At 43.4% G+C, this 14,391-nt stretch overlaps 1 protein-coding gene across 1 annotated transcript in view; it reads left to right on the forward strand.

Moving 5' to 3' along the window:
- The window catches only part of LOC132890963 (zinc finger protein 345-like), a 32,452-nt gene extending 19,644 nt beyond the window's left edge, over positions 1-12,808 (forward strand). Inside the window, exon 7 of the mRNA XM_060928375.1 lies at positions 10,602-12,808. Within this exon, the coding sequence (XP_060784358.1) occupies positions 10,602-12,370 (1,769 nt within the window). The 3' untranslated portion in view covers positions 12,371-12,808. The remainder of the gene's footprint in view (positions 1-10,601) is intronic.
- Positions 12,809-14,391: the final 1,583 nt, after the last annotated feature.

Consider the following 14,391-nt stretch of genomic DNA (forward strand, 5'->3'; position numbering starts at 1 on the left):
ATTAACGGTATAAATTTGAATGTGACGAATGACAATATAAACAGAATGAACAATGTAAACAGGAACAGCAGTCTGACAGTGTAGAGGGTTCCCGCATGACGTCACCGCGCTGCGAGATTTCGGTAGTCGCCATATTGGAAGACCAAGTACACATCTATGCCAGTACATACATACATAAAACAAACTACACCTGAAATGTAGCCAGGGCCGGTTCTGCCCTAATCTGGACCCGGGTGCAGCATCGCGCAACCCCCCCCCCCCAAAAAAAAACACACCAGTCTAAATCAGGACAACCAGTGTTCGAACTACGGGGGTACTCGGGGGATCCGAGATCCCCTGAAACAGACATGAGATCCCTTGAAAACATGATTTGGGAAATGTTGGGGGGTCTCTAAAATATTGGCAAAATGATGTTTATTGACATAGAAATCGTGTGTAACGGGAAGCATTTGCATATCCGAAGTGTTGTGTTTACATCAAAGATAAAATAAACCGATATGACAACGACTGCTGCTGCCAGGTTGGTTGTTGAGTAGCCTGACTGTTTTTTTTTTTGTTCTTGCGTGTGGTATCATTGTTGACGCGAGGTTGTTTTTTGAACATGCCAATGCAGACACGATTTCCCCTGATGAGTTATGACTTCAGACGCGTGTGTGGAGTCCGCGTGATATGTGCGTAAGATAGGCTTCTCGTGTTTGGAGAGCCGCGCTCCGAGACAAGCGCAAGCACCCCCCCCCAGGGAAAAAAAGGGGACCCCCCCCCCGAAAATATCGGCATAGTTCGAACACTGAGGACAACCATCACATAACTATAACTATAAACATTTTATATCAACTATTTTAACTAAATGGGCTATAATAAATAAGCCTGCAGGCAGCCACGGCGGGCTGCCTCAGAAAAGTAACCATTCAATGACGCAACTGAAAGCCTGCAGCCACGGCGGGCTGCCTCAGAAAAGTAACCATTTGTCCTACCTTAACTCGTTTTGCTTTTTCTGCCTCCTTTTTTGTATTTTCGACCCTGCGTTTATTTTCTTTCCTTTTCTGAAAACCCGATTTGTGTCCAGACATTTTATTCTGCTACCAACGAACTAACTCGTCAGGTCTCGTCTCTCGAGTCCGCAATGAAGGGCAACAATTGAGACATTTTTACAAACAACCAATAAACAGCCAATAGGGAGGTTGCAAAGTTCAGGCTCTCCTTTGCTCACAGACACTCAGTAATGCACTTATTCTCTGTCTCCTAGCAGAAAGCTCCTTGGTTTGCTTGTGTCTCAATCACAGCTGGTATTCTGTAGAAAGACTTCTTTTCACCTTTCCCATCAGCTTTGTTAGAACACCCTAACACAGCACAAAAGTTTAACATTGTAGGTTTATGATGAATCAAGTGCCTCGTGGGTTTAAATTCCGCGCACTGCCGTTATTTCCCCCTAATCACGAGTTTGTTGGTCTTCCAGTATGGCACAGGGTTTGTTTACTTCCGGTTTCCGGTGACGTCAGTGGGAAGGGTCTATAGTAGGGCAATATAGCTGTTTCAGTTTTTCAAGATGGCGGCGCGTGCGGACGCAGCGGCCCCTCTCTGTCCCGATAATGTGGTGTTTACATGTTTGTCTTTGTCGGTGTGCTCGAGTGATGGTATGTTTTCGTCGCGTTTCTCCGTTCCAAGGCGCACATACAGCCGGGGGACTCTTTTTGACATTGGCAACACTTTTTTTCTGTAAGTTAAACCCGGCACATGCTAAGGAGCTACATGACCTCGGCCTACTCCGGCGGCCCGCTTTGACATCGACCCCCACTACTGCTGCACACCTGCAGAGGAAGCGCCGTAGGCGGTGTGAGAGGAGGCAGAAGCGGCGAAAGCGCTGGGGTATCCGGGCCAGGCTAATGGCTAATCCACAGAAGCCGGCTATACCGTCCATCGTACTCACCAATGTACGCTCCTTGGATAACAAACTGGACTATATTCACCTTTTGAGAGCGACCCAGCAGGCTGTGAGAGAGTGCTGTGTTTTTGTGGCTCAGCGACAGCGTACCGGACTCTGCCATCCAGCTCAACCGGCTAACATGCTATCGAGCAGACAGAGCCCTCATTGAAGGAGGTAAGACCCGCGGCGGCGGGGTCGGTGTTTACATCAGGGATGCTTGGTGTCAGGACGCTGTGGTAGTTTGCAGACACTGTTCACCCCTTGTGGAGTTTATGATCATCAAGTGCCGGCCCTTCTATCTACTGAGGGAGTTTTCTGCCATCCTGCTTATTGCAGTTTACATTCCTCCCAGCTGCAACAACAACGATAGGGACAAGGGACTGAGTGAACTGTACTGCGCCATCAGCGACCAACAGACAGCCCATCCAGAGGGACTTCTCATCGTAGCTGGGGATTTCAACCACGCTAATCTCAAAACAGTGTTTCCTCAGTTACATCAACACATTGACTTTGCAACACGGGGAAACAACACACTGGACCAGGTTTACACAACACAATGTTTGGTTACTGAAAGCCCGGAACGCTGCTTTCAGAGCAGGTGATGAGGCTGGTCTGAGATCAGCAAGAGCCAACTTGTCCCGTGGCATCAGACTAGCAAAGAAGCAGTACAGCAGCAGGATACCCCATCATTTCAAAGCCAATGTTGTCAGGTCCAGAGTGTGCCTGAGAGTCCTGCGCGAGGAAGGAGTTTTTGTCGAATATTTCTTGAATTTTACATGAATACTAGGTAGGAACCCATCGTTTTGAACACACGCCGAGAAAGGCGAGTCTGAGGTGATCTTTACTCGCCGTTAGATTTCACAATTCGCGAGTGGCAGGTGGTTAAATTACATCCTACGAAAATGTATTTTGCTTCGGTCAAATTCCGTTGAGAATTCCTCCTTTTTTTTTTGAACAAAGAAATAAATGAAATATAAAATAATTGATAGTGCGTATGAAAAAGGCTTTGGACGAAATGTCTTAACTATTGGACGAAATGGTTGTTGGACGAAGTGTCCTGTATCCGTGGTGGACCATCAACTTTGTGGAATGAAATGATGGTCTGAAAAAAAATTTGAATTACCATGATTTGAGACCACTTACAGTTCAAACTCACCAAAACTTTAAAAAATCAGCAGCAGAACTTATGGCCATGTTTAATAGTGAAAGTAAGAGCGTTTCCTCAGGGCTGAGTGGCTATAAGAGAAGCACTTGTTAGTGAAACAAATTGGATGAAAAGGTTTCAGTTTGTGAGGGAGCATAAAGATGGAGCAATTGAAAAAGATCATGTGGTTTGATGAGTATAGATGGGTGCGTCAGGGTAAGAAGGGAAGTGCATGAAACAACGCACCCATCATGCATAGTGGCCAATAGACAAGCCTCTGGAGGCAGTGTTATGATCTGGGTTGCTTCATTTGATCACGTCTAAGCTCAGCAACATTATGTGCCAATAAAATTAAATTAGCTGACTACCTGAATGTACCGATTGTGTGCTATAATCAAAGCTAAAGGTGATCCAATGAAATATTACTTTCACTGGCCTTTTTTGGGGGGGGGGGGGGGGGGCAGGCAGTGTGTTTGTAAGTGGAGGAACCTTGACAGTCAATGTTTGTCCAGATCAAGCACCGGCATCGCATCACGCATGAGGACCAACATGTATAGTCTGACAATAGCTCACATGAAGTCAGAAACTCTCGTGATTCCCCCCCCCCCAAAAAAAAGCCTTTATTTTGTCACATGTACATGGAAGCACAGCAAAAGTCCTCCTGTCTCCTCTTCAACCCATCTGAAGCAGTGAACCCATGCATGTGCACACAAGTGAACAGTGAGCACACACACATACCCAGAGCAGTGGGCAGCTGTGCTACAGCACCTGAGGAGCAGTTGGTCAAAGGCAATTCAGCCATGAATACAGAGGGAGGGGAAAGTGCTGTTGATTTACTCCCCCCATATTTTTCTTGCTGGTTCAGGGAATCAAACCGGCGACCCCTTGGGCCCAAGGCTGCTTCTCTAACTTTTAGGCCATGGCTGCCCCAGCTATAGTCTACATTATTCTAGGGATGAATAAATAACCTGCACCTTTTGATTAAAGCAGGTATGATTGGTCAAAAAAGACAAAAGTTCACTCGAGTATTGTCGGGCAAGACCATCCAGTGTGCTTTAGGTCGTTACTCACACGGTAAACTATTACTGATGATGGAAAAAGAACATCTTTCCAATCCAATCCAGCTTAATTTATAAAGCACTTAAAAACAACCAGAAAGTACCAAAGTGCTGTACATGATACAATGATAAATACAAGATAAATTAAAAGACATAAAACATCCACAAAAACAGGTATATTATAAAACAAAACAATAAGATAACAGAAAATAAGATAACTAAAATAAAATCACCATCTTGCAAGGCCATGGAAAAGAGATGGGTCTTAAGAAGGGATTTAAAAACAGACAAGGAAGACGCCTGTCTAATGTGCAGAGGCAGATCATTCCACATTTTAGGGGCTGCCACAGCGAAAGCACGGTCCCCTCTGAGCTTGCACTTAGTTTTTGGCACCCTCAGGAGCAGCTGATCAGCTGACCTGAGAGAGCAGGTGGGTGAATATAAGTGCAGCAATTCAGAGAGGTAGGGAGGGGTGAGACCATTGAGAGATTTAAAAGCGAATAAAAGAATTTTAAAATGAATCCTAAAATGTATGGGCAACCAGTGGAGTGAGGCTAAAATGGGGGAAATGTCATATTTGCGTGTGCCAATTAAAAGTTGTGCAGCAGCATTTTGTACCATCTGGAGATGGTTAATGGAGGACCCACTAACCCCCACATAAAGTGCATTGCAGTAATCCAGCCGTGGGGTGACAAAAGCATGGATTACTGTCTCAAAGTGCTGCTTTGAAAGAATTGGCTTTATTTTGGCTAGCTGCCTCAGATGATGATAACTTCACAACTGTCTTGATCTGATTGTCAAGTCTTAAGGTCAGAGTCCACCTTAACTCCCAAGTTAGTAATATTGGATTTTAGGTATTGAGCCAAGGAACCTAGATCTAGACAGAGGGTCTCGGAGCTGCCACCAAAAACAATCACTTCTGTCTTCTTTTCGTTAAAATATAAAAAATTTAGAGCCATCTAGGCCTTTATGTCATCAAGACATTCAAGTAAGGGTCTTACAGAGAATGCTTGATTCTTTTTAAGAGGCATATAGACCTGAGTGTCATCTGCATAACAATGAAATGAAATACCATGCTTCCTAAATACAGAACCAAGCGGGAGCAGGTACAAAGAAAAGAGAAGCGGGCCTAAGACTGAGCCCTGCTGGACACCACATGACAGTGGAGCAGAGGAGGATACAGAGTCACCAGGTCTCACACAGAAAGTTCGATCTGCCAAGTACGACCTGAACCACTCCAGTGCTATGCCACTGATGCCCACCCACTGCTCCAAACGTGAAATTAAAATGTCATGGTCTACAGTGTCAAATGCAGCAGTTAGGTCTAAAAGTACAAGAACAGCACATTCACCAGAATCACAAGTTAAAAGAATATCGTTAAAAATTCTTAAAAGAGCCGATTCTGTGCTGTGCAGTGATTTAAAACCAGATTTGAAAACCTCAAGAATATTGTGCTCCTCCAGAAAGGACATTAATTGATTGTAGACTGTCTTTTCGAGGAGTTTTGAAAGGAAGGGCAGTTTGGAAATAGGCCTATAATTAGCCAAAACTGAATCTAAGCGTACTTTTTTTATTAAAGGTTGCACTACTGCATGTTTAAAGTTTATAGGGACTACACCTGAGGACAAACTGCTGTTAATAACTGCAAGCACGGATGGACCCACAGTAGGACAAACCTCTTTAAATAATCGAGAGGGGACAGCATCATTAGGAGAGCCTGAGGGCTTTAAATGACCAACAGTGTCCTGTAAATCTGACAGAGGCACAGACTTAAACCTATCAAAGACAGCTGAGCAGGGGACAGAGACTGAAGGGTCATATGCAGAAGGTGAAATTAGAGCCCTAGTGCCAGCAACCTTGTCAATAAAGTGAAGAAAGTCTTCACAAACAGCAGGCGAAGCCTCAATACCAACAGTCTGCGGCGCATTTAAGAACGGAGTCGATAGTCTTAAACAGAACACGAGGCTTATGACAGTTTGACAGAATAATATCAGAGAAATGTTTAGCTTTAGCAGCTTTCACAGTTATCTGATAGTTACGCCAGCACTCTCAACATTTGAAAAGACACTTGCAGTTTGTCTCTCTTCCACTTGCGCTCAGCTCTACGGCACTGGCGTCTGACAGCACGAGTAGTGTCATTTAGCCAGGGTTCACATTTAGTTTTAGGCTGCCTGATTTTTAATGGAGCCACAGTGTCTAAAACAATTTGGCAGGAGGAGTGAAACCATGAACTAAGCTCGTCCGTGTCGTTACACATTGATTCAGGAACGACACAGCTCTGATTAAAAACAGCCGAGAACTGACCAGCAGTGGAAGGGTTAATGACGCGACAGCACCGGGCAGCAACAGCGCGAGGTTTAACTGTGTTACCGGCAACAGCAACATCAAACAGTACAGGCATATGGTCCGAAAACGCTGCGTCACAGATCTCCAAATTAAAAACAGGCAAACCATATGATAAAACAAGATCGAGTGTGTGTCCACGTTCTTGTGTGGGACCAGAAACAGACTGTACTAGATTAAAAGTCAATGAGGTGAAGAAAGTCCTTCACCATTGGCTTATCAGGACAACACACATGAACATTAAAATCCCCAACAATAAGGACACTGTCATACTCGGGCATAATTTCAGCCAGGAAATCAGAAAAGTCACTTATGAAGTCCTTATTGTATTTAGGAGGTCTGTAAACCACAACACACAACACTGTGTGAGGGTGAGCCAGTTCAAATAAACTCATCTCAAAGCTGGTAAAAGAGGATGACGGAGACAGTTGCTTACATTTATAATGACTTTTATAAATAGTCACTATTATTCCTCCTTGGCCCGAGGTCCGTGGGGAGTTAAAATAGCAGCAATCCCCAGATAAAAGTTCTGTGAGGGCGCTGGACTCACCAACAGCTAGCCACGATTCAGTCACACAGAGAAAATCCAGTCCTCGGGAAGTAAAGAAATCCTTCAGGATGAAAGTTTTGTTCGCTAGCGACCTAGCATTGACGAGCCCAAACTTGGCAGGACTCGGCGGATCCACGGTAGTAACCGTCCGGGGGGCCCGACACACAGGCCGTAGATTGCACAAATTCACCCCGCGCCAGCGAGGCCGAGGAGAGCAGGGGCCACGGGGCTGGAGCATCTCATCCGGGCCAACGACAGGTACCAGCCAGGCGTCGACAAGGTCCAGTGAGTGTCGAGAAAAAACGAGGCGAGGCACCGCTCCATACTTAATCCAAGAAACTTTGGAAGTGCGCGACAAACAGGCCTTCAACCTCACCAGTCGACCGCTGCGTTTACCCCGGCGGCGGTGGCGTTTACGCCGGAGGGATGGAGCCGGGGCGCGGCAGAGGTGACCTGGAATCCCCGATAGGAAAGGGGGCAAAGACTTTTGTCCACTATGATCAAACCCCACCAAACCTTTGGCAGAAACTTGAATATCCAACAGTGTTTGATGATCATACACCAGTAGCGAGTAGACATTTAGACTGACAAGTGACAGATACAGCACAAACACACACAATGCTGGCAGAGACAGACGGCAGGCCACGCACACTGGCGCCATCTTGAAAAGATCAGTGACAAATTCCAGTTGACCCTGAATAAACTCAAAGCTGGTTATGTCAAAATACTGTCGATTGTACGAACGTTTCATGTCACTTCATGATGAAGACTATGAAAAAAATTGTGTCCTGTCTTTCAACAAAAATATTGTTTGAAAAAGAAGTGTAGCATCAGGTGAAAAAGGAATGAAAAATTATTTACAAAAAAGAAATGCACTGTTTTTTTAAAATGAGTTGTGGATGGGATCAAGAAACCTTAGTGGATAAGATGAAGGACAGGTTTTTGCTCTTTGACAGTCTGGTTACGTTCGGGCTCATTAATTATTTTTTTGTGAACTCTCAGCCTGAAATGTCTCCTATAGACCCTTTTCAGTCACGTGACCTTCGTAAACGCGACCACCATTTTGGACATGTAGCGGACTTCGGCTCGAATTGGTTTGAATGCGAGGAAGGCGACAAACGGAGAACATACAAGAAAAAGGAGCGAGATGCAGAAAACACCTTCGCTATCCAGCGAAGTAGGGCATTTACAGGGCGAGCAGAGGGGGAAATAACAACAGTAACGACACATTAGCAACGCCGTACAGAAATAACGGTTTATGGCACAGACCCTTTCGGTTCTCGCTCATCTAGCTGCTACAATGACTGCTTAGACTGCAACAATAATACCTAACACACATTTAAGTATCCGTCGTAAAGACGTGAAACTCGTCGAGTGACGAGTGTGTTCATTGATAAGCTAACACAATCTAAAAGTAGACATACCATCACACTGCCCTGGCGCTGTGTACAGTTTACCTTCTATGGTTTGTGCACTCACTATTTGCCATTACTTTCTCCAACCGTTGTTACAGATTACAGGGAACGGCCTGGATTTAAGAGACAAATACCTGTTCCTCTTGTTTTGAACACTTATTTGTAGGCAGTGCTTAATTTGTAAAGTGGGAGGTCCCGGAGCGCAGAGGATGAGTGGCTCCGGTGCGGAAAAAAAGATGGGGGGAGGGGCGTGGCGCTGCGCTTCTGTGCATGTTTTGTAATAACACTGCAAATTAAGTTCATCTGCAGATATTTTGTGGATGTCGTTTCATGAGAGAAATCACCAACAAGACAGATATCAAAATCAGACATTAACACTAAATAAACTTGCATTTTTTTATTTAATTATTTGGGGTTTTTTTTGTTACATAGTCAAAAGAGGTGTCGGATCACCGGATCCAGTGTAAATAGCTGCCGGAGCCAACGCCCGAGGTTCCGGAGCGCGCTCCGGCTTGCTCCCCCTCAAATTAAGCGCTGTTTGTAGGACACTGCCTCTGATCTGTCCTACAGTCTACCAACAGCAAAGGAACACAACGCTAGCTAATGTCGTTAGCTAATAGCTACTACAGAAGAACAAAGAAGTTACAATAGGTTATTTTAACCTATTTGGTTACACACTCACCGCCACAGAATGTTAACAGCAATGTAATGCCTTTTCTGGCTAATTTTATTCGTCTTACCTCCAACAAAGTGGTCACTACACAAGCGTTGGTATGCCGCTATCCATCTTCTCCGTCGGTCAGCATCTACCGGGATCCGATAAAATGATAAACCTTGCCTTGTTTGTTGATGGTTGCTACATCCAGGTGCACAACAATATAGTGGCATGATGGAAGTCTTGCTGAAAATAAACACTTTCTTTGCTGCCGTTCCTCAATTCTGGCTGTGGTAAACTACTGGTAGTACATGTCCAAAATGGCGGCCGCGTTTGTCGTGACATCACGTGAAAAGGGTCCATAGCAATGTGCCAGCCCCAATGCTATGTTGATGCTGGTATGCAACACACTAGGGAATATATGGCACTTTGCAGCTTGAGCCAGTCCAGATCAGTCACTTATTGTTCACTTGGTACAAATAAAACTGGCTGGTACACCATCTGAACAATTGCAGCATGTCCCTTTTTTATACACTTGCATTTCTCTCTTAACTAAATGACTGGTCTTATCCATCTTAATTTATGTATTTATGTTGGCTTACTTCTTTAATAAATTCTATTAATATGAATTGACAGTTTCACAAAATTTCACAGAATTGAATTTTATTAAATTGGGGTATAATTTAAATTAATAAGCAAATTAAACTAAACGATATAGTCTGTACATAAATCAGTATGTAAAAACGCAAACTTTTTGGCCACTCAAACCCATTGGGCTGTTCCAGCACCTTATTGAATCTACCAGTATTCCTCAATAGAGGCTCCTTTAGCTTGGCTCTTAAATGTTGTGTTTTTTGTTTGGTCTCAGCACCTCAGAAGCTGGCTAAAGCTGCTGTTGAGGATTATTTGACATTGAAATAGTTCCTTTGAGGACTGCAGAACTGCATTATTCTGATTATGTAAGATACAGGATCTGTGAGCTTCTCTAATCTGGTACGGCACATACTGACCTGTCCCACTTTACTTTGTTCTGTGCTGTTTACTTCGCTGTGCTAAACCATCTGGTGGCTGACTTGTTTTCATGGCAGGAGTTAACTTCAGAGAAGTGGTAACTGTTTGATGAACTGTGTGATTTGCATCAAGTGGAGTGTCACTTAAGTAGATATGTTCATCCTAGAAATCACCAACAGCCGTCTGTAGTCCCTGCTGGTGACCCTGAGCCTTGTGAAATTGTAGACAAAGAAATCCATTCCCAGGTCCCTTTATTCTTTGTTGCTGGTTATTTGAATTACAGATTAGTAAATCTTCATTCTTGTAGAATTTTGATTTGTTTTTATTTAACCTCAGACATTCCTTTACGTTGGGATATTACGTTTTATAATCTAATTGTTCTAATCATGTTCACTTTTTGAAATTTTTGTTCTTTCACTTGTCCAGAAGTAAACAAGTCTCTGTTGCAGTTCTTTTCCTGCACAACATGACCTTTTTCCTAATCACCCCACATTTACCTAGACAAACACATCCAGAGATGCGACTATGAAGAGTATTTGAAGCCATACGAATTGGGAGATGTTAAACACGGTCTTCAGATCCCCTCCAAAGGCTTCAGTAGTCAGCCAACGTCATCTGATACTCTCAGTTCTGACACTTCTAACAATGATGACCCAAAGGAAATTTACCATTGCTCAGGACATGGAACAAATTTTGGTCATCGGAGTGCTCAACAACATGAACAAGTTCACCCAGGAGAGGAGCCATATCAATGCTCCCAGTGTGGAAAAAATTTTACTCATCAGCGTAATCTGCAACAACACCAGCGCATTCACAGAGTTCAGAAGCCATATCACTGCTCAGAGTGTGGAAAGAGTTTTATTCTACGGATTTATCTTCAGCGTCACCAGCGCATTCACACAGGAGAGAGGCCATATCACTGCTCACAGTGTGGAAAAAGGTTTACTAATTATAGTAATCTCCAACAACACCAGCGCATTCACACAGGAGAGAGGCCATATCACTGCTCCCAGTGTGGAAAGAGTTTTGCTCATCAGAGTCATCTCCAACAACACCAGCGCATTCACACAGGGGAGAAGCCATATCACTGCTCACAGTGTGGAAAGAGTTTTATTCTACAGGGTGATCTTCAGCGTCACCAGCGCATTCACACAGGAGAGAAGCCGTATCATTGCTCACAGTGTGGAAAGAGTTTTACTCAAAAGCATTATCTCCAAAATCATCAGCGCATTCACAGAGGAGAGAAGCCGTATCATTGCTCACAGTGTGGAAAGAGTTTTACCCAACAGACTCATCTCCAACAACACCAGCACATTCACACAGGAGAGAAGCCGTATCATTGCTCACAGTGTGGAAAGAGTTTTGCTCGACAGGATTATCTCCAAAATCATCAGCGCATTCACACAGGAGAGAAGCTGTATCATTGCTCACAGTGTGGAAAGAGTTTTACCCAACAGATTCATCTCCAACAACACCAGCACATTCACACAGGTGAGAAGCCGTATCATTGCTCACAGTGTGGAAAGAGTTTTCCTCGACAGGATTATCTCCAAAAACATCAGCACATTCACACAGGAGAGAAGCCATATCACTGCTCACAGTGTGGAAAGAGTTTTACTCAAAAGCATTATCTCCAACAACACCAGCGCATTCACACAGGAGAGAAGCTTTATCACTGCTCACAATGTGGAAAGAGTTTTACTCAAAAGCATTATCTCCAACAACACCAGCGCATTCACACAGGAGAGAAGCCATATCACTGCTCACAATGTGGAAAGAGTTTTACTCACAAGTGTACTCTTCAGTCACACCAGCGCATTCACACAGGAGAGAAGCCATATCACTGCTCACAGTGTGGAATGAGTTTTACTGTAAAGAGTAATCTCCAAATTCACCAGCGCATTCACACAGGAGAGAAGCCATATCACTGCTCACAGTGTGGGAAGAGTTTTACTCAAAAGCATTATCTCCAACAACACCAGCGCATTCACACAGGAGAGAAGCCATATCACTGCTCACAATGTGGAAAGAGTTTTACTCACAAGTGTTCTCTTCAGTTACACCAGCGCATTCACACGGGAGAGAAGCCATATCACTGCTCACAGTGTGGAAAGAGTTTTACCCAACAGATTCATCTCCAACAACACCAGCGCATTCACACAGGGGAGAAGCCGTATCACTGCTCACAGTGTGGAAAGAGTTTTACTCAAAAGTGGAATCTCCAACAACACCAGCGCATTCACACAGTACAGAAGCCTCATCACTCCTGACAGTGTGGAAAGAGTTTTACTCAAAAGTGGAATCTCCAGCAACACCAGCGCATTCACACAGTACAGAAGCCTCATCACTCCTGACAGTGTGGAAAGCGTTTTACTCATTAGGGTCTTCTTTGCCAGATCGCAACAGAAAAATTTACTATTAAAACCAGTTGTTAAAACAAAGTGTGGTGAAGCAGCTTTTAGCTACTATGCAGTACATCTATGGAACCAACTGCCAGAGGACATTAAAAATGCTCCTGCTGTTGGCAGCTTCAAATCTAGGTTAAAGACCAAGCTGTTTTCAGATGCTTTCTGTTAAATAATTAATATTTTTACATTTTTTATAATCTTTACTTTCACTGCATGTTTTAAATTTACTTTAATTTTATTCTATTTTATTCCGCTGATTTCTTTTTCTCCTTTTTTCTTTTTGGCATTTTATTATTTTATTTCTACTGTTGTTTAATTCTTATTATTTTCTTTTAATTCTTTTAATTAATTGTTTTAGATTAAAAATAAAATTATTTTATGTAATTTTATTTCTCTATTGTTTACTGTTTTTGTTTTTGCTTCTGTAAAGCACATTGAACTGCCATTGTGTATGAAATGTGCTATATAAATAAACTTGCCTTGCCTTGCCTTGCCTTTGCATTTACCTGTGCATTCGCGTCAGAGAAAAGTAGAATCACTGCTTACAGAGAGGCAACACATTTATTCAGTTACATTTAAGACGCACGAGTGCATGAACTCTGAGACATTGCATGTTTTCAAGTTGTCAAATTATGTTTATTACTGTTTTTCCTGGAATTAATCTATATTTTGAAAGGTACATTTCATTTTATATTTATCTTGACTTTTTGTGGAAGGCAGTATATGTAAACTTTTCGCAGTGTTTAAAATTAGACCATTGATTGCATTTATTTATTTTTTTGCCAGGGATCCCAGACGTCCGCTATTTAGCGGAATTCCGCTATTTTTCTAGCCAAAGTGTTTGGTTTTTTTTAAATCTCTTGTATATCCGTTAAAAATATGTTTAAGTAAAATGACCAGCAGAATACGTTCTGATTTGGTTTGCTTGTTTAGCGATGTTTTCGTCGGCTTCGTTTGTTCTCGTTATCATTCGGGAACACTCGGAAGTTAAATTGATGTAAATACCGTGAGACTGTACGCGATAGAATGAGAAAACAATATGGCTGCGCCCATTTGCTAGAAAACGTGTTTTAACTCCGTTCGTGCTTTTGTTTCTAAAATGCGTTTGTGGCAGCGGGGGCGTGGTCAAGCATCGGTCTGTGACAGGAGGGCGGAGTCACTACACCTATCGTTAATTAATGTGTTTGTGTGTCTTCCCAGTGACCGCACCCTATTTAAGGAGAGAGAGCGAGAGCAGAGGGAGCTCTCTCCACAACTAGACGACTGGTGTGTGCGCGAGAGTGTAGATATAAGCTGAATAAAAACGAGTTTTGTGAACTCAGTTCTGTCCTGCCATCCTTCTGTGCTCGATTCCGGATTTCAGCACCACTGTGACAGTTCGTGTAGGTGGGTGGAGCACAGAAGGACGGCAGGACAGAACTGAGTTCACAAAACTCGTTTTTATTCAGCTTTTCAGCTTATATCTACACACGCGCGCACACACACCAGTCGTCTAGTTGTGGAGAGAGTTCCCTCTGCTCTCGCTCTCTCTCCTTAAATAGGGCGCGGTCACTGGGAAGACACACAAACATTAATTAACGACAGGTGTAGTGATTCTGCCACTTACCTTCCCTGACTCCGCCCTCCTGTCACAGACCGATGCTTGACCACGCCCCCGCTGCCACAGCGTTGAACTTAATTCAGAACACTGGAGGAAAGATCACAGAATGCACCCCAGAAAAGAGCATTAAATTCCTCTGTAGTGAAATCTTTCAAAAAGAGAGGTTTAAATCAAATATCTCCAATATTTGCTGTACATATGTATATATCTAATATGACTGAATCATTGATTTCTGCTCATATTTATGATTTTTGAAAAATGAATGTGGCTTATATTAGACTCG

This window comes from Neoarius graeffei, chromosome 8 (genome assembly GCF_027579695.1).
Source record: "Neoarius graeffei isolate fNeoGra1 chromosome 8, fNeoGra1.pri, whole genome shotgun sequence".
Lineage (NCBI taxonomy): Eukaryota > Metazoa > Chordata > Actinopteri > Siluriformes > Ariidae > Neoarius > Neoarius graeffei.